Source organism: Protopterus annectens, chromosome 17.part0 (genome assembly GCF_019279795.1).
Source record: "Protopterus annectens isolate FY-2018-M chromosome 17.part0, PAN1.0, whole genome shotgun sequence".
Classification (NCBI taxonomy): domain Eukaryota; kingdom Metazoa; phylum Chordata; order Ceratodontiformes; family Protopteridae; genus Protopterus; species Protopterus annectens.
In genome coordinates this window covers 90,154,496-90,178,917 of record NC_056751.1, presented here as the reverse complement: position 1 = coordinate 90,178,917, position 24,422 = coordinate 90,154,496, and the positions used below count along the sequence as shown (strand labels likewise).

The 24,422-nt window shown below is 38.9% G+C and overlaps 1 protein-coding gene across 1 annotated transcript in view; it reads right to left on the bottom strand.

Annotated features, from left to right (window-relative positions):
• FRMPD1 (FERM and PDZ domain containing 1) overlaps positions 1-24,422 on the bottom strand; it is a 998,362-nt gene that overhangs the window by 540,776 nt on the left and 433,164 nt on the right. Inside the window, exon 7 of the mRNA XM_044059294.1 lies at positions 15,151-15,276. Within this exon, the coding sequence (XP_043915229.1) occupies positions 15,151-15,276 (126 nt within the window). The remainder of the gene's footprint in view (positions 1-15,150; positions 15,277-24,422) is intronic.

Sequence of the window (24,422 nt, the reverse complement as noted above, 5' to 3'; positions counted from 1 at the left end):
AGTTCAGGAGAGATGAGTGTTCCGTCAGAGGGCGTAAGAGTAAAGTAAGGTGTAGTAGATTTCCGAGTAGGTGAAAAAAGTAGTAGTTTGGTTTTCTTAGGGTTAAGGAGTAGACAGCGGTAAGAGAACCATTGTTCTACAGTGTTAAAAGCTTTTTGAGTAAGTGACTGGAGTTCAGTTTGAGAGTTCGCGGTACAGATTATAGTTGAGTCGTCTGCGTATTGTATGCAGGTAGTATATGGGATTGCAGATTGAAGGTCATTAATAAAGACTGAAAATAGCAGAGGGCCTAGGATAGAGCCTTGAGGTATGCCTAAGGAGATAAGTAGAAGATTAGAAAGTGAATTTTTCCAAAGTACTGCCTGCTGACGATTTTCTAGGTAAGATGCAAACCAGGACAAGGCAAGATGATCAAGAGCCAGAGATTTTAGGATGTGTAGTAAAAGTTTATGATTCACCATATCAAAATCTTTGGATAGGTCGATGAAGACAGAGGATGATATATAGTTTTTGTTGCGGTTAATGTTAATGGAGTTAGTGAAGGAGAGTAAAGCAGTGGTGGTACTGTGTGAGGGTCTGAAACCATGCTGACAGTTAGAAAGTAGGTTGTTGTTGAGAAGGTGATTTAGTATTTGTTTGTGAATACATTTTTCCATAATTTTTGCGATTGGTGAGAGGAGAGCTATTGGTCGAAAGTTGGAGAAATCATTAGCGTTTCCCCCTTTATGTAGTGGGATGATATGAGATATCTTCCAGATAGAGGGGAAGATTCCTTCTTTTATAGATCTATTAATCAGGATAGAAATAGGGTAGGCTAAGGCTTTGGCACCTACCTGCAGGAATTCTGCAGGCAATTTGTCTGCAGAGGGAGTGGTAGATTTTAACTTTTGGAGCAGTGATGTAATAAAAGAGGTAGAGACAGGTTGTAAGTGGAGGGTAGGAGGTGAATTTGATGTAGGTGGAAGTAGATTAGAGGTATCAGGAGATAGATGACTAGCAAGTGTTTGGATAGTATTCGTGAAGAATGAGTTGAAGTCATTTGCTGTTTGTTTAGGGTTCTCTGGGTTAGAGTCACAGGGATTAGGTGTAATGGAATGACCTGGAGGTAGAAGATTGTTAATACTGGTCCAGAATTGTTTAGGTTCCTTATTAGTGTTGTGCTGTAACTGAAGGTAATAGTTTTTTTTGTCTGTCAGGATAGCTCTTTTAGTGCTGTTTCTAAGCTCTCTAAAGTTTTGGCGATCAGTTAGATTTTTAGTTAGTTAGCCAGGGGGCTACTTTTGTTTTGGTTCTGATGGTACGGGTTGGGGCATGTTGGTCCAGAATTGATAAGAATTTAGAGTTAAAGTATTCTACTGCATCATTAAGAGGAAGATATTTTAGTGAGGACCAATTACAACGTTTTACATCAGCTTGAAAATGTTCAGAGTTAAAATACTTTTTTGTTCGTAGTGTTCTAAGGGTGGCAGGTAAGGTTAGGTTGATTTTGTGTCTAATGACATAAGTTATACAGTGGTCGCTTAGATCATCTGGGAGGGTACCAGATTGGTAGGTTTGTTGGGGGGTATTAATCAGAATCCAGTCTAGGATAGATTCATGGTTGTTGGATTTAACAATTCTGGTTGGACAGTTTATGAGTTGAGTGAAGCCATATAGGTTTATGTGGGATGTAGGGTTAATATTATTACAGGAATTCCAATCAATGTTAAAGTCACCTAGAACTAGTGTTTCTTGGGGGAGGTTGTTTGACAGAAAGCTAAGGATACATTCTAAAGTGTTAGTGTTATTTCCTGGGGGGAGATAAACACAAATTATGTTAATAGCTTTACTACGGTTGATTTGAAGTTTTGAGCTGATTACTTCTGCATTATTGTCTAGAGGAAGGTTAAGATTTATTATACTAATTTGTAGTTGTGCTTTGTAGAGAATTGCTACTCCACCTCCCTTTTTGGTTTTACGGTCCATTTTAAGGATACTATACCCCGGAGGGGTAATTTCATTATCCTTAATGGTTGGTTTTAGCCATGTTTCTGATAAACATAAGATATCAAAATGGTGAACATCTAAAAGGGCATGGAGTTGAGAGATTTTGTTGCAAATGCTTCATATGTTAAGATGAGCTATAGTAAGAGAGTTGGTATGTGTGTTTGATGTTATGGGAGAAGCTTTGTCTTGTTTAATGCAGCTATTAGTGTTTGTGCTATTTGGGCCAGGGTTAGGGTGAATGTCCCCATCCAATAGTGATTGGGGAAATAGGAAATATTGGAGTTGGATTTGTTTATGTAAGATGTCAATATATTTTTTTATGTTTATGTTTGCTACGCTTAAAGTAAGCTAGTTTGAGATGTTTGGTAAATAGGTAGTTTGGTTTGGTAGTGAGATTTAAGGTGGCTGGTGTAAAAGGTGAGGTAGGTGTAGAGGTATACTTAGAGGGAAACACAAGTGAAGAGTGAAGTGGGTGTTCATAGGAGGTTAGGAGATAAGTAGTTACAAGAGGAGGTAAGAGTGTTAAACAGATAGTTATTTGAAAGTATATTGGGAGAGATAATGTACACATTGTGTATATTAGGGAAGTAAGAGAGATGACGAAGGATAGAAAGAAGAAGAAAGTAAGGTAGTATTGTGACTTTAAGAGGTAGTGTGAAGGATGGGTCTGAGAAAGCTGGGTGTGGTATGAGGTGAGAGGGGAGGGTGTGATAATGAGGAGCTTATGTCTGATTGGTTGGGGGTGTGTCTATCTGAGATATAAATGTAGGACCACTGGGGGTGGGTGGGAATTGGGGGCAGGGAGGGGAGCGGAGTGAGCCCGGAGGGCGAACGGAGCGGGCAGAGACAGGAGAGCAGAGTGTGGATGAAGACAATCAGCAAAGTAGGAAAATCCAGCAGGTAAGTCTAGGAGTGTGAGAGGTCAGCCACAGGTTTGGGCACCGATAGCAAGATGGTCAGGATATCAAAGGAAGCGAGTGTATTAGGAAATGGCTAGTACAAGGATGGAAGGAGTATGCTTTCCCATAGCAGAGTGTGGATGAAGACAATCAGCAAAGTAGGAAAATCCAGCAGGTAAGTCTAGGAGTGTGAGAGGTCAGCCACAGGTTTGGGCACCGATAGCAAGATGGTCAGGATATCAAAGGAAGCGAGTGTATTAGGAAATGGCTAGTACAAGGATGGAAGGAGTATAGAGAGTCTGAGAAAGCTAGGAACAGAGAAGGCAAGCTAAATAACAATGTAGATAAGGTAGAGAGTTTTATCAGTAAGGGATGAGTGTTAAGTAATAGACTAAGTTTAAAACAAGACCAAAGTGTCAGATACTATGTAGCTAGAGGGGGATGCCCAGTTACAGACTGAAAAAAAAGAGAATAAGGGGGTTAGAAGAAGTACTTGGAACAATGCTAGATAGAGAAGAAAGGCTTTTGAGAAAGGTATGGCTGCTGGCAAACCTGTCTGGGAGGCTTAGGTATCTAAACATGGATCATTTCAGCCATTAGATAACAGTTTGTGTGTGCCAATATCAATACATCCTTTCTTTGTCTTTCAGTAACAAAGTGTCTCTTTGGGAGCTGTTAGAGGTTTTCTTTACTTTCCCTATCATATATTGGAGTCCAGTTGGGAGATAGCAGTTATTTGGTGCAGGGACAGACTGTAACACAGGTTGAGTATTTCTTTGTCTTTCAGTAACAAAGTGTCTCTTTGGGAGCTGTTAGAGGTTTTCTTTACTTTCCCTATCATATATTGGAGTCCAGTTGGGAGATAGCAGTTATTTGGTGCAGGGACAGACTGCAACACAGGTTGAGTATTTCTTTGTCTTTCAGTAACAAAGTGTCTCTTTGGGAGCTGTTAGAGGTTTTCTTTACTTTCCCTATCATATATTGGAGTCAAGTTGGGAGATAGCAGTTATTTGGTGCAGGGACAGACTGTAACACAGGTTGAGTATTTCTTTGTCTTTCAGTAACAAAGTGTCTCTTTGGGAGCTGTTAGAGGTTTTCTTTACTTTCCCTATCATATATTGGAGTCCAGTTGGGAGATAGCAGTTATTTGGTGCAGGGACAGACTATAACACAGGTTGAGTATTTCTTTGTCTTTCAGTAACAAAGTGTCTCTTTGGGAGCTGTTAGAGGTTTTCTTTACTTTCCCTATCATATATTGGAGTCCAGTTGGGAGATAGCAGTTATTTGGTGCAGGGACAGACTGTAACACAGGTTGAGTATTTCTTTGTCTTTCAGTAACAAAGTGTCTCTTTGGGAGCTGTTAGAGGTTTTCTTTACTTTCCCTATCATATATTGGAGTCCAGTTGGGAGATAGCAGTTATTTGGTGCAGGGACAGACTGTAACACAGGTTGAGTATCAGTGTCCAGCTCCAGAGCAGGGAGCGCAGCAACCAGAGGAAGGGTAATAGAAAGAAGATGGCGGCCTTGAGTACGGGATATATTTATAAGGTGAGAGAGGAGGTGAGGGGGGAAGGGAGAAAGTTTAGAGGCAGGAAAGGATAGTAGTCATAGGGTATGGAAATAATGGGAAGGTAGTCGATAAGAAAAGTTTAGGTTAGAGGAGGACCTAATAAGGCACAATAGCAAAGTGTTTGGAGTATCAGAGAAAAATGGATAGGAAGTCAAGATATTAAGATACAAAGGAGTAGCAGAAGCTAGTGTTTGACAAGACCCAAGTTAAGGAAGTAGAAGGTAAGATAACAAAAGGGGAGATAGTCCACAAGCCAGATAGGAAGGAAAAAAGTAGGATGAAAAAATGTGGAAAACCTATTAATCATGCGCAATTTATTTTGGAGTTATTAGAATCTATTCAGTTACCTACCAAAGTAGCTATTTGTAAATGTGTAGCTCATACAAAACAGCAGGATAAGATTTCAAAAGGCAATGCACGAGCTGATGCAGCTGCAAAGCAAGCAGCCTCAGACTCAGAAACTTTACTTTTAAATGAAGAATTACAACCCTCTGAGATTTTAGATTTAGACATGTTAAAAACAATGCAGATGCTTACTACAAGAGCAGAAAAACAAAAATGGGTAAAACGAGGTGCAATTCTTGAGAATGGACTGTACATTTCCAAAGAAAGAAAACCGATACTGCCGTCTAATTTATTTAGATATGCAGCTTTGTTGAGCCATGGGCAGTGCCATGTCTCAACAGGGGGGATGGTACAGTTAGAAAATCGAATATTCCAAACATATGGATACACAAATTACACAAAGAAATTTTGTGCAGCTTGTCATACTTACAAGCATCATGCACAAGGGGCATTTAAAACCAAGCAAGGAAGTTTTCCTATACCACCATACCCGTTCCATACTATTTGTATGGATTTCATAGAATTGAATAAATGTGAAGGGAAAAAGTTTTGTTTAGTTATTGTAGACATGTTTTCTAAATGGGTAGAAGCTTTTCCAACCAAAAACCCAGATGCAGCAACAGTAGCAAAAGCCCTGATAAAAGAAGTAATCCCTAGATTTGGCATTCCGGAAAGGATTTATAGTGACAATGGCACACATTTTGTGAATCAAACGATTCACCAGCTTGGGAGATTTTTTGGTATCTCCTTGAAGAACCATTGTGCTTACCACCCACAGTCAGCAGGACTGGTGGAAAGGTACAATGGTACCCTAAAGAATAAACTTAGGAACCTAGTAGAGGAGACCCAAAAGAATTAGATATACTGTCTGCCTTTAGCACTGCTGAGTATGAGAACGGTTCCAAATGTAAAGGGTTTGACTCCCTTTGAAATGGTTTTTGGGAGAGCATATTATGTGCCTCAGTGGAAAGCTCTCATGCCTGCAGAGCAAGAGGCTGACAGTTCATTAGCTAGTTATATGAGGAAACTGTTAACAAATAAATCTGTTTTGCAGTTTAACTCTTTTTCAGAAAAGGAACAGACCAGACCAGTGGAATCAGTCGTGGTTCCTGGGACATACGTTTCGGTGAAAGTGACGAAAAGGAAGAATTGGGCGAGTCCAAAGTGGGAGGGACCGTACCAGGTTCTGTTGGCAACACCTACTGCAGTCAGAGTGGCTGAGAGGATGTCCTGGGTTCATTTGACGCATTGTAAACCGGTAAAGAACTTTCAACTTGATAAAAACTTTGTGACTGATACACAACCAGACCGAGATGGCCAAAAACAAAGCAAATAGAAGTTTAGATCAACCCCAGAGATGTTGCATAATCATTTTGTTGAGTGTACATTTATTAACTGTAATTGTGACAATTTTCCTCTTGCTGTGGTTTATCCTACACACAACCACACAAGTGAAAGTGGGAAGGCGTGATGAAACGTCTATAGACTGGCATCCAAACTTTAACACATACCTAGCCATGAAACGTGTGTATGCAGAGACTATGAACATTTCAAATTGCTGGGTTTGTACAGCTATACCAACAGCATATGGAGGACTGATAATGTCCGCTGTCCCTTTGGGGATAAATGAAACTTGGGAGAATTTACTTTTCGACACAGGAACTGTGAGATCACAGGACAAAATAGCTTTATTTTTACCTGTCACACAAACAGGAGTTGTATGTTTCTACATAAATGACACTCTCCAGGTGGGCTGGAGCAATTGTAATATAACCATATCTTACCGATGTTATATTAAGAATAGTAATGGCAATACTTTTTGCAATACTAATTATGACTCGTATTTAAACTCATTGAAAACAACTATGAGTGACATTCAAAAAAGTCCAGTTTTGTTTAAACAATTGTCAGTTATAGATCAGAAAATGTTTCATGCAGGGCTGATGCGTATTAGTACTAAAGTAGAAAACTGTTATTTTATTTGTGGGAAAAAGGCATATAAATGGTTACCTGAGAATTGGTCCGGCAGTTGTTTTTTGGGTTACTTGGTTCCGGCAATAAGACATACTGCAGAATTACCTTTGGGTAAGATACGAAACATAAGAGAAACAGCTCGAAAATCCGAAGGTCCAGTTAAGAAACCTGTGAATCCAGTTGGGAAGATCGAAGCTGGTTGGAAAGACCATAATTCAGTAAAAGACAAAAGTGAATTGACTCATATGGACTTGAGTGACAGTGTTATATCCTGGGCAGGAATATTCCCAGCCTATGGAGCAGTCAAATTGATCTGGGAGCTGAGGAAATTGTCGAAACTTCTCGAAGTAATGAGTAATGCAACTTTTTCCACCCTAGAATTGGTGAATGATGAACTGAATGCAATGAGAACTGTTGTGCTACAAAATCGGATGGCTCTTGACTTCACCCTAGTGGTGAGAGGTGGTACGTGCGCGCTTATCAAAGAAGAATGCTGTGCTTTTATTCCTGACAATCGTCATGAGATAAATAACCACCTAGAGGTAATTCAGCAAGTATCAGCCATGACTGAACCAGGCCCAAACCCACTGACAAACTTTTTCCAGAATCTATTTAGGGGGTTGGGTTCCATCCTAATGAATATTCTGACTGCCATTTGTGTGGGTATACTCCTAATAGGAGCATGTGTTTGCTGTGGAATTCCCTGCATGAAAAGATTAATCAAAGATTTTGTTGAAGTATCTGTTATTGAAACTTTTTACCAAGATATTGAAATTGAAAGATTGATTTCAGATGACCCTTTTTCTGAAGTATAGATTAAATGACTCACCTAGCTGAAAATCCTGAGTGGAAAAGGCTAGGAGATGAAATGACACTATGCATACTTCAAAATAGAATAAAAAGTATTAATAGGGGGGAAAATGTTAGAAAAATGTGTATTTGAATACATGAGAAATGCTAGTTTAAAAGCAAAGTAGTATATAATGCATTTTATTCTATTAATCATATAGTAGTAAAATTAATTCATGTCTAAATGTGAAGTAGTTTTGAAACTGCAGTGTGGCTTGAAGCAAAAGCTGATCCCTGACCCTGACAGAATGCTAGCTTAGCAAGTTTTAATGTTTATGCTTTTCACAAGTGATTATCTGCTGGGTCAGGAAATTAAATGTGTGAAATAATGAAATCTTCTGCTCTTTCCTGTTGGAATATTCTGGCCTTGTATATGCGTTACTTAGATAGCACGCAGCTGTGTGAGAAAGTGTAACAGAGAACAAAGACATGCATTAAAAGACTGAAGCTGCTATTGTATTTGAACTGATATGAAACCTTGAATAAGTAACTTTACAGACATACATTATGACTGACCAGCTGGATAGCAAGGCCGTATTGTATCTAGAGGAAAAGTTTTTTAAAATATACTGCATCAGCAGATTAAAAGAATAGAGGCTTGTAAGCTAAAGTGATGTAGATGCCCTGTGACATATCACGTCAGTAAGGTGGGTATAGCTTGAATGTTAAACCTATATAAAATTGTGTGCTTCCTGTTTCATGTCAGACAAAATTCTGTAATTGTACGTTTTTTGCCTCCTGGTGTACACTAGTAAACTTTTGCATCTGAACCTCCTGTGTATTGAATTCTTAATTTTATTTAACAGTTAGTAAAGACTTATTTGAATTGGTTTGAAATTGACCTTCCTAACTTAACATCCAGCACTGTCATTACAAAATTGAAGAGACATTTTTCTGTTCATGGTAGTCCGCACAAAGTAATTTCTGACAATAGTGCACAGTTTACAAGTCAGCAGTTCAAAAATGTTGCTGAGTCTTGGGACTTTGTCCATGTTACTAGTAGTCCTAAGTATCCACAGTCTAGTGAATTAGCTGAACGTGCTGTTCGAAGTGCCAAATGTTTGTTGGAGAAATCCAAGAGAGATGGCACCGATGTTTTGCTTAACATATTTAATCTCAGAAACATTCCTCAAGATAACTTGCTTAGTTCATCTGCTCAGAGACTGATGTCCAGACAGACTAGAACAACTCTTACAATCAGTAAACAATTATTGATTCCAAATGCAAAAAAACAACGAAATGGTCAAGACTCAACTTTTAAAAAAAAAAAAATGCCAGTCATAAAAGTTGTACTACGATAAATCCAGCAAACCTTTTAGTCCACTGAGATGAAGAAAGATCATGAGAATGCAAACATCTAAAGGATATGACCGAGTAAGAATTGTCTAAGATATTTGTGAAGAACCAAAACTTGATACAATATGATGGAATGGATTTCAGAAGGAATCAAAGACACATATTGCCAGTCTCCAAACCAGTGATGCAGCAGATTGCCTATGCCAGAGACTGTATTTGTCAGAGTGATTCCACACTTGTTCAAATTCCAAAGGACAGTCTAACTTCTTCAAGTAGTCCTAATGTAATTCCTGAACTCCCAATTGTAAAAGACTTCCCAGAGACCGTCCCTGTTGCTAAACCCAGTCAAAGTTTTTATGTGACCAGATTGACCAGCAAATTGGACTTGAATTCATTTGTTGTTAAATCTTGATGTGATATCTAGCTTGTAAAATATTTTGGTCTCCTAGGGCATGTTGACCAAATCAAACTGGCAGGATGTAGATAATTGTGTATACTGTACCTAGTCAGCCACTGTAGATAGATAGCACATGCATATAAGTTACTGAGCATGTGCAAGATCAGTGCCATTTTATACAGTCAGCCAAAGTGAATGCAGGCATGAATAGAGATGCCCATGAGAGTGTGTTTGAAGTAATGAGTCAGTCAGTTAGCTTAAATATATGTTCCAGTTACAGCTCCTGATGTGTTTATGTACAATAAACAACTTGAACCTATCACCGTGCCCCAGTGACTCATTTGAATACAAGAGATGAGTGACACACTCTTCCCTTCCCTGAAAAAATCCTTCAACTCTTTATTAATTACTATGCACAACCTCTCCTCTGGTTGATAAAAATATCCCTGACCTGTGTAAGAAACTAAAGTAACTAAAAACATTTTACTGCTTGTATCTTGCTATCCATATCTATAGGCAAGAGCTTCCAATTTCTTAGTTTTTGCATTTTTTTTGTTTAGTCTCTTTCCACATATCCTTAGCTAGTGTAACAATGTCCTTTTTAACCCACACTCCTAAATACTTCATTTTATCATATCCTGATAAATATAGGTACTGCTGAACCAATTCATGAGTGGATACATAGTTTACAGCTATAGCCTTTGTTGTATTTCATTAATTGTATATCCCCTTCCCAAAAAAAAAACAGAACTGTCTGAGACTGTTCCACAACACTGAGATGTCCTTTTCTGATTCTATCAGGTACAAAATAATATCATCTGCAAATAAAGCCAACTTTTCTTGAATACATACCAATTATATCCTTGAATTTCTCAGTCCTTTATTTTCTTTGTCAATGGTTCTAAATATAACACAAATAACAAAAGGTAAAGAGTACACCCCTGACTGGTTACTCTGTTCAGACACAACTTATCAGAGAGGAACCCTCTTACTTTGTTTTTGTTTCTGATCCTCTGTATATCCTTCTAATTAATCTTATGGTTGCATCAGGGAATGCAAATAGTTCCATTGCCATACTCATAAAACACAAGTTTACACTGTTGAATACTTTCTCTTCATCAAGACCCACTAAAAACAGTGTTATTTTCGTACATTCTGTTTCTCACTAGATCATCATTGTTCTATTAATGTTGTGAAATGTTTGCCTCCACACCACAAAACACATTGATCCAGATCTATCAATCTTGGCAACATATTTCCTGTTATTTTAGCCATTAAAGACATACATATTTTATAATCATGGTTTAACATTGAAATGGACCTATATGAGGCTGGATCTGATGGGTCTTTAATGTCTTTAGGTATTAAAACTGCCACAGCGTTTTTTTTTTCCAGGATGTTTTAAAACATTATTAAAACCTTCCAGATCTTTACCACTTTCTTCCCTCTTAGCTTCCAAATGTCCAACAGAATGCCATCTATTCCTGGAGACTTTACTGCAGATTGGTTATGCATCACCATTATTATCTCATTTCCTCCTATCTTAACTGTTAAATGTTGAGCCTCATCTACCTCTAACCTTGGTATATTTATGACTTCCATAAATATTTTCATTTGTGTTTTTTCTTGATTTCCCCATTTCTCTGGTTTATACAAATTTTCATAATATTTCCAAAATATCTCTAATATCTGTATGGGATCTCTGGTTATCTTTCTTGTTATAGGCTCCCTACATTTGGCAACAACCCTTTCTACTTTCTGCTGCCTAAGCTTTTGTGCCAAACGTTTTTGTGCTCTGGAGTTATTATCAGAAAACAGTTGCTTAACAGCAAGCTTTCTAAACTCATGCATATTATACAGGCACTCTCTTTTTTCTCTTTAGCATTCTGCATTTGTATCTCTTCTTGTTCTGTCAGATTCCCCTAATTCTGTAATACTTAAACTTTTGTCAGCCCCTCTAAATAATTACTGTTACTTCTTAACCATATCTCTTTTTCTTTTTCTTTTATTTCTACTCTGTTTTTAAACTCCACTTTCATTTTATTCCACTGTTCATCCATAGCTATAACCTCTGGAGTACTTTCTGTCTTCCCTAGTAACTCCCAAATACTTTCCTCTACCCAATCCTTAAATTCCTCTCTTTTTAACAGGTAGGTGGGGAAGTGCCATTGTCTTATCTTTACTTCATTACCCACATTTTTACATTAATAGCTATTGGTGCATGTTCTGAAACAGTTACTGAATGTGTGTCAAAGTTGTTAAATAAATGTGCGTGCTCCTGTGAAATGTAATTTCTGTCTAATCTAGCCCAGTTATTGTATCTAGGAGAATAATATGTAAATTCTTCCCAAGTACTGAATTCACATCTTCCATACCAAATATTTTCACAAATTTCTTCAGAAAATTAACCCTCTCTTGTCATATTTTCTCTTCTACGTTTCCTCAGATACATCCTTACTTTTTCAAATCAAAGTCAAGTCCCCATCTATAAGTAATATTCCCTGCTGAAAGCTGATCATTTCTCACATATTTTAAGCTCCATAATAGCAGTTTTAGGTGGAATATAAATACATGCCAGCATAATCATCATCCCCTCCTGTATCCCCTTGCTACCACAAATCTGTCATTTTTTTCTTCTTCTATCACTATTGGAACTTCTCTAGCAATTAATATAAGTACTCCTCTTTTCCTTTGTCACTGATATTCTGCTGAATATATATTTTGAAATCCATTCTTTATCCAATTCACATGCTCAGTTCTTTCCAAATGTGCCTCCTGTAGTATTGCTATTTGGACTATGCATTTCTTAATATAAAAGTAAATACTCTTTCTTTTTGTCTGTACCTGTGAGACCATTCACATTCCAAAAAAATATGAAAAGTGTCACCATTATGATAAGAAGTCCTTATTCCCATCTATTATATATGACAACTTTTTAACTGTATATTTCCAGCTTCTGTGATACATGCACCCACTAATATTTGGCAGGTTGATCCTTTATACATTTTTTATCAACATTGGAACCTATGTCACATTTTATAAGACTTTTTGTTTTCATGAAAAATTTCAAACAAAAAAACAAACACACCCCCAGAACACCCCATAAGCTGATAATGTAATACACACACACAAAACTATGTATATCTTCAAATACTGAAATTTATACATCCTAATAGGAACAACTGACCCAGATAGACAGCTGCAAACACAGGCCTTAATTAACCTAAAGATGAAGTTATCCATGCTACCACACATTACTTCTTATGCTTCTCCTTACTCTAATTGGTGTATTTTTATCTTTATCCTTATTCCCCTCCCAGATGTGAAAAACAACTTGCATGCTTTCAGAAAACATTAACTTTTAGCCTTGAAGAAACCAGTGCATTGTCTTTCATTTATTGCTCTATAATCAGCTTGTCTCCATGGAAACATAAGAGAAAAGAAAATGTAATCCTCAGCTCCAGACTTCTAAAGACAAGCCGAAACATTTTTTTTTTTGCTAAAGGAAAACTTTTCATTATATTTAGTGCTATTTACTTGTTTTCACTTAAAACTTGTTATTAAATTAAGCCAAGGGTCTTAATACAGACATAACCTATGCAAAAATAAGAGAAAACATATCATCTCTACAGATATTATGATCTGTGAACATTTGCATCCCATTCCCCACTCCAACAACCCAAAATTACAGCCTATTAATGTGTTTTTCTAGCCTTTTTTCTCTTTTTTGTATTTTAATTCCTACACTTACTAATACTAAAAAAGAAGGAAGAAAGAAAAAAAGTGTCTATTTACTTTATCTTTATGACATACAGCAACTAAAAATACTTTACTGTGAAACATGCAATTTATATCATGAACATTTTTACAGAAATACTGTTAAGAACAGAATTTGATTTACTTACAGTTACCTTTTTCCTTCATCTTCTCCTCCCATCAGTGTCCGTCCAAACATTAATTACATGAAGTGAGGCAAATGCTTTTCAGTTCCCCACAAGTATAGCAACATCAACTAAAGTCCACTCTTTCCACTTTTTACTGTACAGCCATATTTCACAAATGTGATTTGATGTTTTTCACTCTCACATTTATTCACTAATTTCTGTGTTGCTGGTTTTCTTCCTGTTCATCTCCAGCTCTCAGTTCCAGGCTCTGCTTCAGTTTCAAGGTACTCTCAATTCTTCTAATCAACTCCTGTGCTTTTCTCTGTCTCTCAAGCATTTTCCTTTGTAACAATGGAAAAGAGTCAATGACAAATTATCTCCATGTACTTTGTTATCAGAAGAATGAGAAACAGAGTCCTCTTCTGCTTGATGACTCACTTTTTGTTGTACAAACTTTTTTAATTCTGTCTTAGCCTGTTCTGCATCAAAAATTACTTTGATCCTCCAGGAAAAATATTCTGAAAATAGCTGGACACAGCAGCTTGAATCTTACACCTGCCTCTCTCCATTCTCTCATTGCTGGAATAAATGTATTTCTCTTCTGCTGGTATACAGTGAATAACAATATTGTCTCCAACTTTTAATACTTTGCCCTTTTGCTACAGTTTTATCAGGACAAGCTCTTTCTGCTGGTAGGTTTGCATCTTGACTAATATAGGTGTTGGCTGCTTTCTCATGACCATATTTGGAGCATACACATGGTGTGTCCTTCCAATTAACAGTTCTTGCTGTGGAATAACAGTCTCGTTGCTTATTTGTGCCTTCATAAAATTAATACAGTCTTTTAGTTTCTCTGGTATAGCAGAAAATCTCAGATTTTCTCTAAGTGTTCTGTCATCTAGATCTTCCATTTTTCAGACAGCTTCTCTTGAGCAGTCACATACTCAGACAGCCATTTCTTTGCTCTTACCTCTAATTTTTGCAGTTTTATCAGCTCATCTGAATATATGTTTAAAGCTTCTTCCATTTTTTCTATCATTTTATTTAAGTTGATATACTCCTTCAGTGTTTCATTTATTTAAATGAGCTCTGAGCACATTTGACTTATTTTTTCCTCTAGATTACCCTGCCTTGCATCAAAGTTGGAGTTTGCACTTTTTGCTGATCAGCTGCAGGATTCTTCTCGCTCAGTGTTTTCCCTCAGCTTTTCTAGTTGATTTTCTTTCAGACTGTCACAGATTGTTCTTTTGTTGGCATCCAAACAGTGTACGTTCTAGTTAGTAATTGAATGTACTAAAAGTAACAGAGTTCCTGGCCATGGTCTTTCAGTTTCTTTTTTTTTCACACAGGCACAGCTGAACTTAAGCTGTTAATCAGTGTGTAGCCATCTTGGAAATCCTCTGTGTTTGAGTACTTTGGATACTAAAAGGGGAACAATCATTCAGACTTAGCGTGCCTATCAGAAAATGTCCAGTAAAACAACCATATTGTACATTCTCTCTTAATAAACCTTAATCACATGCAAGTTAACTTTCTGGACCCATTTTGAAATGTCTTCTATTTTTCCTGAAGCACTTAAGGTAGTCATTCCATCCTTTCAGATATTGGCTTCCTTTTCCTGCACCTGATTTAGACAAACCATTTGTTCCTTAACTGTACTAGTAATACCATAATCTTCCCTCTATCTCTCCTTGGAATGCTTTCAATTCTTGTTATATTAACACTGAACATTTTATTTGACCACCAGGTATGAAGTCTACATTTTATAACACAAAAATAATTTTTTGACACAGGAAACAGAAATAATCATAAGACTATTTTACCAAAATGCTTAGCTTGTCTTATAGCATCCGTTCGCTCACAGACACATTTTGGAATAATATATTTTTTATATTAATAGACTTGCATACTGCAAAATGTTAACACATATAAATACGAGTCCCTTTTTACCTGTTCAATTAGTTCATCTTCATGCAGAAGGTACAGCTTAGATATATTATACTGCTCTTCTAGTGCTAGGGCAAAATGGTCAATGCACTGAATGGACAGCTTTTCCTTCAGAGTTAAGATGATATCCTGTCAATTACAAATAGAACAAAATCAACACTTTCAAAAAACAAAATATTACATTACTAACATTATTACAAAGAAATATGACATTGCTAATATTATTAATAACAAATATTTCATTACCAGTAAGTACTATTAACATACTTTAGACTGCCCTACAAATCTACAAAAATATGTTATTATTTAAGATGCTGGATGGTAGTACAGTGAGATAACTGTAACTGTCTATCTGTTGTGAATGCATTATCAATAATTTTGAAGTGGCTAGAAAGTGTTATTCGGTACTACAACTTTGTTTAACGATAGTTCACCATAAGTGATTTGTCAGGCTGTACAGGCTAATTAATATTAGTGTTTTCATTCCACCTTTCATAAAAGCATTCACTATGAAGTTTAATTTTTGCAATCAGCCATGCGACATTAAAACAGTGGCAAAAAATGTGAAATGAAGAAAGCCTGCATTACACAAATCACAAATTAGGCTAAAGTAATTTATCACACTTTTGAAGTTCTAAATTAGTGGTTTAAATCACCATTGTCTAAAGGATTAATTGTGTATCTTTAATGATACCTTAATTGATACCTCATTTGGAAGTTGCATAATTTCCATGATTATTGTTGATTGCATAACACCATTTAAAATTGGCATAATAACAATAATAACCACCATATTGAATTCAAGGTATGTGCCCCTTTAATGACAATGAAAGTGTGAAAAATGTTTGCAAATTAAGGTAGTGTATTTTTATCTTATTTGGTTAAGATACATCTATTTTGAAAGCACACATGGATGAAACAAATGGCTAAACCAAGAAAACTGATTGTGGTTTTCTTGGGGAGGGGGTGCTTCCACAGTTCTCCTTCTGGAAACTGTGCCTCCTCACCCCCCCTACACACACACACTTTATATCAGTGTCAAAATAACAAGGAGTGCTGATGGATCTGCAGTGTTCAAGCCCACATGTGTGAAACAGGCGGCCCCACTACTTCTACTCTTAGTTTGGCGTGAAATCCTTTGCTACTGTCACATTACTAAATAGGCCCATTATACCTTCCAGCTCTAGTTCCACAAATCCAAAATCCAGCATGAATATAATCACATCTGAGGCCACCATATCTTTTTTCCCTTTTAGTGTCCTTCCAAACATTAATGACATGAAGTGCGGTACATGCCTGTCAGTCCCTCAACAAGTTTAACAAAGTCAACAAAAATCCAGTCTTGCTCAGCCACTTTTTATTGTGAATCCATATTTCACAAATGTGATTGATGTTTTATAATCCAGCTATATTCAGTTGCTTACCGCTTGCTCAGAGGTGACCTATGCCTGACATACAAGGCCATGTCAAACCCAGAGTTGATGAACATGCTTCATCTCAAAAAATCTAGATCCCTCAGAGCCACAAGGGCGGGAGACTTAAACCTCGACACGGTTATTAATAGGACGTGCTGGAGGGATAGATTCATCACCCAAAGACTCCCTATGCTATGGAACAAAATCCCGGTTTATGTGAGGCAGAGCACCTCGCTGGCCTTGTTCAAGAGGAATCTTGACCAATGGATGGGAGACCGCAGATACACCCCAGGGGTTACCTCAGTGTCACTGCTCGACAGAGGCACAGTAAAATAATGGGCATAGTTTCTCCAAACTAAAGGGGTGGCGTAAGCCACAAAACTATGGGCTAGGCTTATAAATGCCCTCAGGCAGATAGCCTAGTATGAACCTATGAACCTATGAACCTATTCACTAATTTCAGTGTTGCTAGTCTTCTTCCTCTTCATCTCCATCTCTCAACTCCAGACTCTGGTTCTAGTCCACAGTACTCCCCAATTCTTCTACTCTACTCCTGTGTTTTTTTTTTTTTTTTTGTCCTTCAAGCATTTTTCTTTGGGACAATAGAAAAGGTTTCACTGGCAAAGTTTCTGTCTCTCTGAGCCTTACCATCAGAAGAATGAGAAGCAGAGTTCTGTTTGATGACTCACCCCTTGTTGGACAAAATTTTGTATTTCCTCTTTAGCCTGTTGAGCATCAAAAAATAATTTGATCCTGCAGAAAAAAAATATTATGAAGACAGCTGGATACAGCAGTGTGAATCCCTCACTTTCCTCTTGACATTCCAAGATTGCTGGGATAAATTTCACTCCCTGTTAAAATGCTGCTACTTGAAATGTTAAGTGCTGGTATGCCAAAAAAAAAAAAAAGACTAAAAACTCAGCAGGAGAGAAAATCTTGAAGATTGCTGTTCTCCTTAAAACTTTTTTTGCAGAGAATGCAAGCCCCCCTCCCACAGCCACCAAAAGTATATATACCAACTCCGAGATTGCCATACCTCAGAGTAAAAAGAATATTCCCAAAAATGGCATCTCAAACTTGATATATGTAAGTCTGATCTTATGGCCAATCAATCTTTGCATTTCAGGACTTGATCTAGTGGGTCCCAACATTTCAAACCATTACCATATATTTGTTTCTGTTCTACCTGATGTACAATGAATAATCATTTTTCACAAACACTCTACTATCTTCAATTTTCAATATTTTGCCCTTCTGCCACAGTTTTGTCAGGAACAACTCTTTCAGCTGGCATGATTGCATCTTTGGTAATATAGGTCTTAGCTGTTTTCTCATGGCCAGGTTTGGAGCATACACACGATGTGCCCTTTCAATTAAAAAATCCAGCTATGGAATACCAGTCTAGTTACTTATTTGTGCTTTCATAAAATTAACACAGTCTGTTCCTTCCAGTTTCTCTAGCACAGCAGAAAATCTCGGGTTACCCTTGCACGCTCTGCCCCCCCAAGCACTACCATTTTTTTGAAACAACTTTTCTTGAGCAGTCTCATACTCAGCCAGCCTTTTTCTTCATTCTGACCTCTGATTTTTGCAGTTTTATCAGTTCACCTGAATAGCTTTTAAAGTTTCTTCTTTTTTCAGCCTTTTGTTATTTGAGTTGATAAACTGTCTTTCGGCTTTTCCTGGTTAGGGGTCGCCACAGCGGAACTCTGGTCCGCTAATGATTGGCAGTAGATTTTTATGTGCTGGCTTGCCGGGCCTAACGCACAACCTTCAATGAAGGAACGCCCATTCACGCATGTCGACACACAGAAAACGCTGTAACTGAGAACTGAACGTGCAATGTCTAACTGTGAGGCGACAACGCTACCGCAGCACCACCTCTGCAGTTATTGTTATTTGAGTTGATATACTCTTTAAATGTTTCATTTATTTTAATCAACTCTGAGTACGTGGAACTTATTTTTTTCCTTTAAATTACTGGAAGCCATCTCTTGTACAAAAGCTGCAGCTTGACCTGACTTTTGCTGATTTTTCCTAGGCAGTGCTTTCTCTTCACCTTTTCTAGTTGATTTTTCTTTCAGGCTCTCTAAGTTTCTTCTTTGCTGGCATCCAGGTAGTGTACTTACAATCCAGTAATTGCATTTTACTAAAACAGTTACAATTACTGTCTCTTATTTATCAGTTTCTTTTTTTCACACTGGGAGTGTTGAAAGTAAGCTGCCAAGCAGTGAGCAGCCATGCTGGAAAAGATTCTGAGATCATCATATCTCAAGGGAGTAATTAAACCCCTCTTAATGGTTGCTCATTACTATCTTTTTTTAGAGTGGTCTTTAATTTCAGCTGTGGTGTGGTTACTGACTGGAAGATCTACTTCCACAGGTATTTAAATAAATAAATTATATTTGAAGATAGAGCAGAAAATGCCACAACATTAATTCACACACATTAATGCACATGGGTGCAGTCACACGCACACACACAAACATACATATACACACACACACACACACACACACACATGCATGTGCCCATGCACAATGCACAGACATGCACACAAACACCTGCCACACCCCCTACGTATACACACACACTCACATATATGCAGATGTAGATCTGTAGACAAATAGAAATTGCACAAGAAATGGAAAAAAGATCACTGCTACCTAAACAACTGTAAGGAATCTGTTGCACAGCAACTGAAAAATTACATTGAAAGATTTCATGCTGCAAATTAGTTTTTTCTTACTTGTATTGCTGCATTTATTCTTATCTTGATGACCAGTGTATACATATTTACTTATTTACCTTCTACAAGGTACTTTAAGTTTTTCTGCTTGAATTCAGGCATTTTTCTCATCAGTTCAGTACTGGGTTATCCTTCTTAGCTTATCTTGTAAGACTTTTTTAATATCTGGGTTGATAACTATTGTGAAGTAAACAGAGAGTATCTGCTGGATATGGAAGCATTTTGCTTTCATTTGGGTTCTAGCTGTTGCCTCAGACAAGATTAGGGATTTATTGGACTTGATTTTAAAGCCGAGTGTAATCATTACTGATCTGCTGTTAGATTTGGGTACATCCCCATTTGATCCATTACATCCCCAAGCTGACCATATTTAGTTTACCCTTTAACAGGCTGACCCAGTTTAGGGATTTATGAAATCTGTTACCCTCACACACTTGTAATTATCAGCTCATTCATGGCTGATCTAGAATTACTGGTGGAGGTGTATGACACAGCCATCCTCACTACTCCTGTAGGATCAGCTCATTCAGTGGCTGATCTAGAATTACTGATGGAGGTGTAGGTCATGGCCACCCTCACTGTTCTTGATCTAGACCTAGTTTATGCATTTTTACTGCAAAGTGGAATCATCATTGCTGGTATGACTGACATATTAGGAAACAAAGACAAGGTGGATAGAGGTTGGGGCACCTTTGGGGGTACTATCTCTCACACACACACACACACACACACACACACACACACACACACACACACACACACACACACACACACACACACACACACAAAGTACAGTTGTGTACACTTACCATAAATGTAGATGTTCGAGTGTATTCACTGTTGCAGTCATCACATTTAGGTTATCTGCCTGCAGGTAGCCATCAGCCAGCCTGAATACCAGAGTCTTCAGATTTCTGCGTCGGATGCTGTCACTTCTTCCATGACGTCAGGTCATCAGGGGTATAAAACATGCAGCCAATGCCATTATATCAGTTTTTCTTGCCCCGGATGTCAGGTGCCCCCACAATAGGAAGCAATTATATGGTATGGTACAGCCCCATCAAAAAGCAAATACACAAGAAAAAATAAATATACCAACAAGAAGGAAAGGTAGAGCCAAGAGAAGTCGGGGGCTGGAGAGAGGGTAACCAGGGCTGCAACAGTGAATACGCTCGAACATCTACATTTATGGTAAGTGTACACAACTGTACCATGTTCTTCATGTTTCACTGTTGCACTCATCACATTTGGGTTGATTCTCAAAGCTAAGGAAGGGAGGAGGAAGTTAAAGAGCATTAGGGCCAGCTATTAAGCCCTGCAAGACTGCAGTGGCAAATCCAGATCTGGATTTAGAAAAAATAGGCATGTGGTAATGCTTGGTGAAGGTATGTACAGAGCTCCAGGTAGCAGCTTGTAGGATGTCCCTGATAGGGACTCTTCTGAGAAATGCCACAGAGGTAGATGCAGCCCTGGTGGAATGTGATCTTATCCGTTGTGGGGTAGGTTTTCCATGGTGCTTGTAACAGAAATTAATGCAATGGGCTATCCATTTGGAAATGGTTTGCTTTGAAATGACCTTTTCCACTGCCCCTGCAGCAAAGCCAACTAGCAGCTGTTCAGATTTTCTGAGAGGCTTAGTCCTGTCCAAATAGAATCTAAGTAGTCTGTGCACGTCCAGAGAGTGCAGTATTCATTCCCCTTTGTTTTGTGGATTAGGGAAAAAAGTAGGCAAATGAATGGACTGATTTAGGGCCACACTAGACACCACCTTGGGCATAAAGGAAGGATTAGTCCTGAACTCTTCTTGCTGAAGTGATGGCTAGAAGGAAGGCTGTTTTCCAAGAAAGGAATTTCAACTCTGCTGTTGCAGCTGGCTCAAAGGGGGGAAGAGTGAGCTTTTCCAATACAAAGTTAAGGTCCCAGGCTGGAGTGGGAGCTTTCTTAGGGGGGTCGTAAATATTTGGCCCCTTTAAGGAATTGTTTTAGCATGGGTTGAGAGAAGAGGGTTGGCTCAGTATTATAATGTGCTGAAATGGCAGAGACATGAAGTTTAATTGACAAGAAGGATAAGCCCTTGTGGAGCATTTCTGTTAAGTACTGTAGAATATGAAGTAAGCTGGGCACCGTTGTGCTCATCCCCTGAGCCTGGCTCCATGAACAGTATCTTTTCCACTTTTCAGCATAGTATTTTCTAGTACTAGGCCTCCTTGCCTCCAGAATGACATCCAGCACCTGCTTACTGAGGGATGCTAGAGGAGAGCTCAAGGAATTAGCCAGGCTGCAAGGTTCAGGGTTTGAAGCTGAGGGTGCAGAATCTGGCCTGCCTGTTGGGACAGCAGGGAAGGGGTCTGAGGCAGGTGCTAAGGTTGTAGCACTGTCATACTGTGCAAGAGGGGGTACCAGTGCTGGCGTGGCCAGTCTGGTGCAATCAGTATTATCCTTGGCTTGTCTTGTTTGATCTTTAGTAGAGCCTTCGAGAGGAGAGGCAGAGGGGGCAAGGCATAAACTGAGAGGCTTTCCCAGGTAAGGGACAGGGCATCCACTTTCCAAGCTTGACTGTGGGGAGTTCTTGTGCAGAATTTGTTCAATTGGTAGTTCTGAGAGGAGGCAAACAGGTCTACCTCTGGAGTTCTCCATTTGTTCCTCAAGAGGTTGAATATTTCAGGTTCTAGTTTCCATTCGTGTGGGTCCATGAGATTTCTGCTTAAGTCATCTGCCAATGAATTTAGTTTGCCTGGCAGGAATTGTGCTTGTAGGTGTACTTGGTAGCTCAAGGCTGTGTTCCCCAGAGCCATGGCTAGTCTGTACAAGTGGGTTCCCCCCTGATTCTTTATGTACCACATAACTGTGGTGTTGTCTGTCTTTACCAATAGTTGTTCAGGAAGAATATGGTCTTTGAAGGATGTCAGAGCATTCTGTGCAGCTAACATTTCTTTTTGATTGATATGCAGGTGCATCTGTCTCGGGTTTCATTTGCCCTGAATGCACTGACCTGCCATGTGAGCCCCCCATCCATAGTCTGATGCGTCTGTTGTTAGGGTTTGGGCAGCAGGGGGTAGAGTGAAAGGGAGTCCCTTGTAGTGGTAGCAGGCCTCTGCCCACCAAAGGAACTCTGTCTTCATACAAGGAATGATAGAAATCATTGTTTCCAGGTCCTGAGAATGTTGACACCATAGGCTTTTTAGATACCATTTGAGTTTTCTCATATACAATCTTGCATATGGAATTAGTAGAATGCAAGAGGCCATGAACCCCAGAGCTTGCAGTATTTTCCTTTCAGAAAGCTGGGGTTTTGTGGCCAGTAGTTTGAAGTAGGTTGTCAAATAAACTTGTTTCTCTGTAGTGAGGAATGCCATCTGGGAAGTTGTGTTCAAGCTTGCTCCCAGGAATACAATCTGTTGGCAGGGTACTAGGTGAGATTTCTTTTTGTTGAGGTGTACCCCAGTGAGGTTAGCAGTTTGTTTACGAATGCCAGATGTTGTAATAGCAAGTCCTGGCTTTCTGCCTGAATCAGGCAATCATCCAAGTATGGGTAAATTTGAATATTTCTCCACCTGCAAAATGCAATGGCTGGAGCTAGACACTTTGTGAACACCCTGGGCACAGTAGATAAGCCAAAGGGAAGTGCAGAAAACTGAAAGTGCATGGAGCCCACCATGAAACGCAGGTATTGTCTGCAGGATCCTCTTATTGGGATGTGCAGGTAAGCTTCCTTTAAGTCTAGGGTTGCCAGCCAGGCATCCTTGGCTAGCATAGGAAGAAGCTGTTGTAGAGTTAGCATTTTGAATTTTGGAACCACCAGAAAGGTGTTGAGAATAGAGAGATCCAGGATAGCATGCTAGGAGTTGTCTTTTCTGGGTAACAGAAAAAGTCTTGAATAAAAACCTTGTCTCCTTTGTTCTGCTGGGACAGGTTGAATAGCCTTGATACTGAGAAGAGAGAGAACCTGCTGTTGGGCCTCCACCCATTGATTTGGGGATAGGTCTGGCCAACCATTTGGGGTTGGTAGTGTGTGGAAGTGGAATCTGTATCCTTGGGAAACTATGTTCAAAACCCATTTGTCCTGGGTAATGAGTTCCCAGTTTTTTGCATGCAGGACGAGCTTTCCTCCTAAGGGAGCAGGTAGTTGAGCAGGGCATGGAAGGGTTAAGGTTAAGTCATTGTGCCATTTTTCCATAGGGGGGTGGCTTACTACTCCCTGTTTTGGAAGTGGGAGCCCCCCACTGCTTAGATCTGTGTGTAGCCTGAGACTGTAGCCTAGGTGGTCTGCTGTTCCTGGTTTTGGACTGAGAAGGCCTGGAAGGGACTGGAAAGGACCAGTTCTTTGAAGGTCAATGCCTACTGAATCTGGAAGGCTGTACTTGTAGGAAATCTTTAACAGTTTGCATAGATTTAGCTTTTTCCTCCATTCTTTTGAAGACTTCTGCTTTGTTGCCAAAAAGGTGGTCTTGGTTTAAGGGAGCATCCAGTAATGTAGCTTTAATATGATCTAGCAAGTTTTGTTCCTTAAGCCAGGCATGCCTTCTAAGTACAGACCCAGTGACAGCAGCCCTGCAAGATGCTTCTAAAGCATCAAAACCACATTGCAAAGTATGTTTACCAACTTGTTCTGCAGAATGCATTAAATCTTGCGATTCTTTGTGTTCAGCACAGTCAGGAATCAACATCATTTTCTGTTTAAGTTTTCCCATAATATGCTGCTGACACTTTAACATATGAAACTGGCAATTTAAAGCTCTAATGGCCAAAGCAGCAGAAGTGTATACCCTCTTACCCCATCTGTCTAAGGCTCTAGAATTTCTATCAGAAGGGGTAGGATTTTTGGCAGCAGTAGCCTTAATGCCTTTTGGTCCTTGAGAAATGGTCTCTGGAACTGCAGAAGGATTCTTGAAGCGGAACTTGTGAGAGTCAGATACTCTGTAGTACCCGTCAGGTTTTCTGGAAGCTGGAGGTAAAGTGTCTGGGGTAAGGCTAGAGTCCAAGAAAGCATCATCTACAATGTCCAGAACAGGAGAGATAGTTAAAGGCCTGTGTTGAGGTAGTAGTAAGAATTCCCTAAGTCTCTTTTTGGACTCAGAGTAATCCTGGCTTTCCCAGCGAAAATGCTCCCT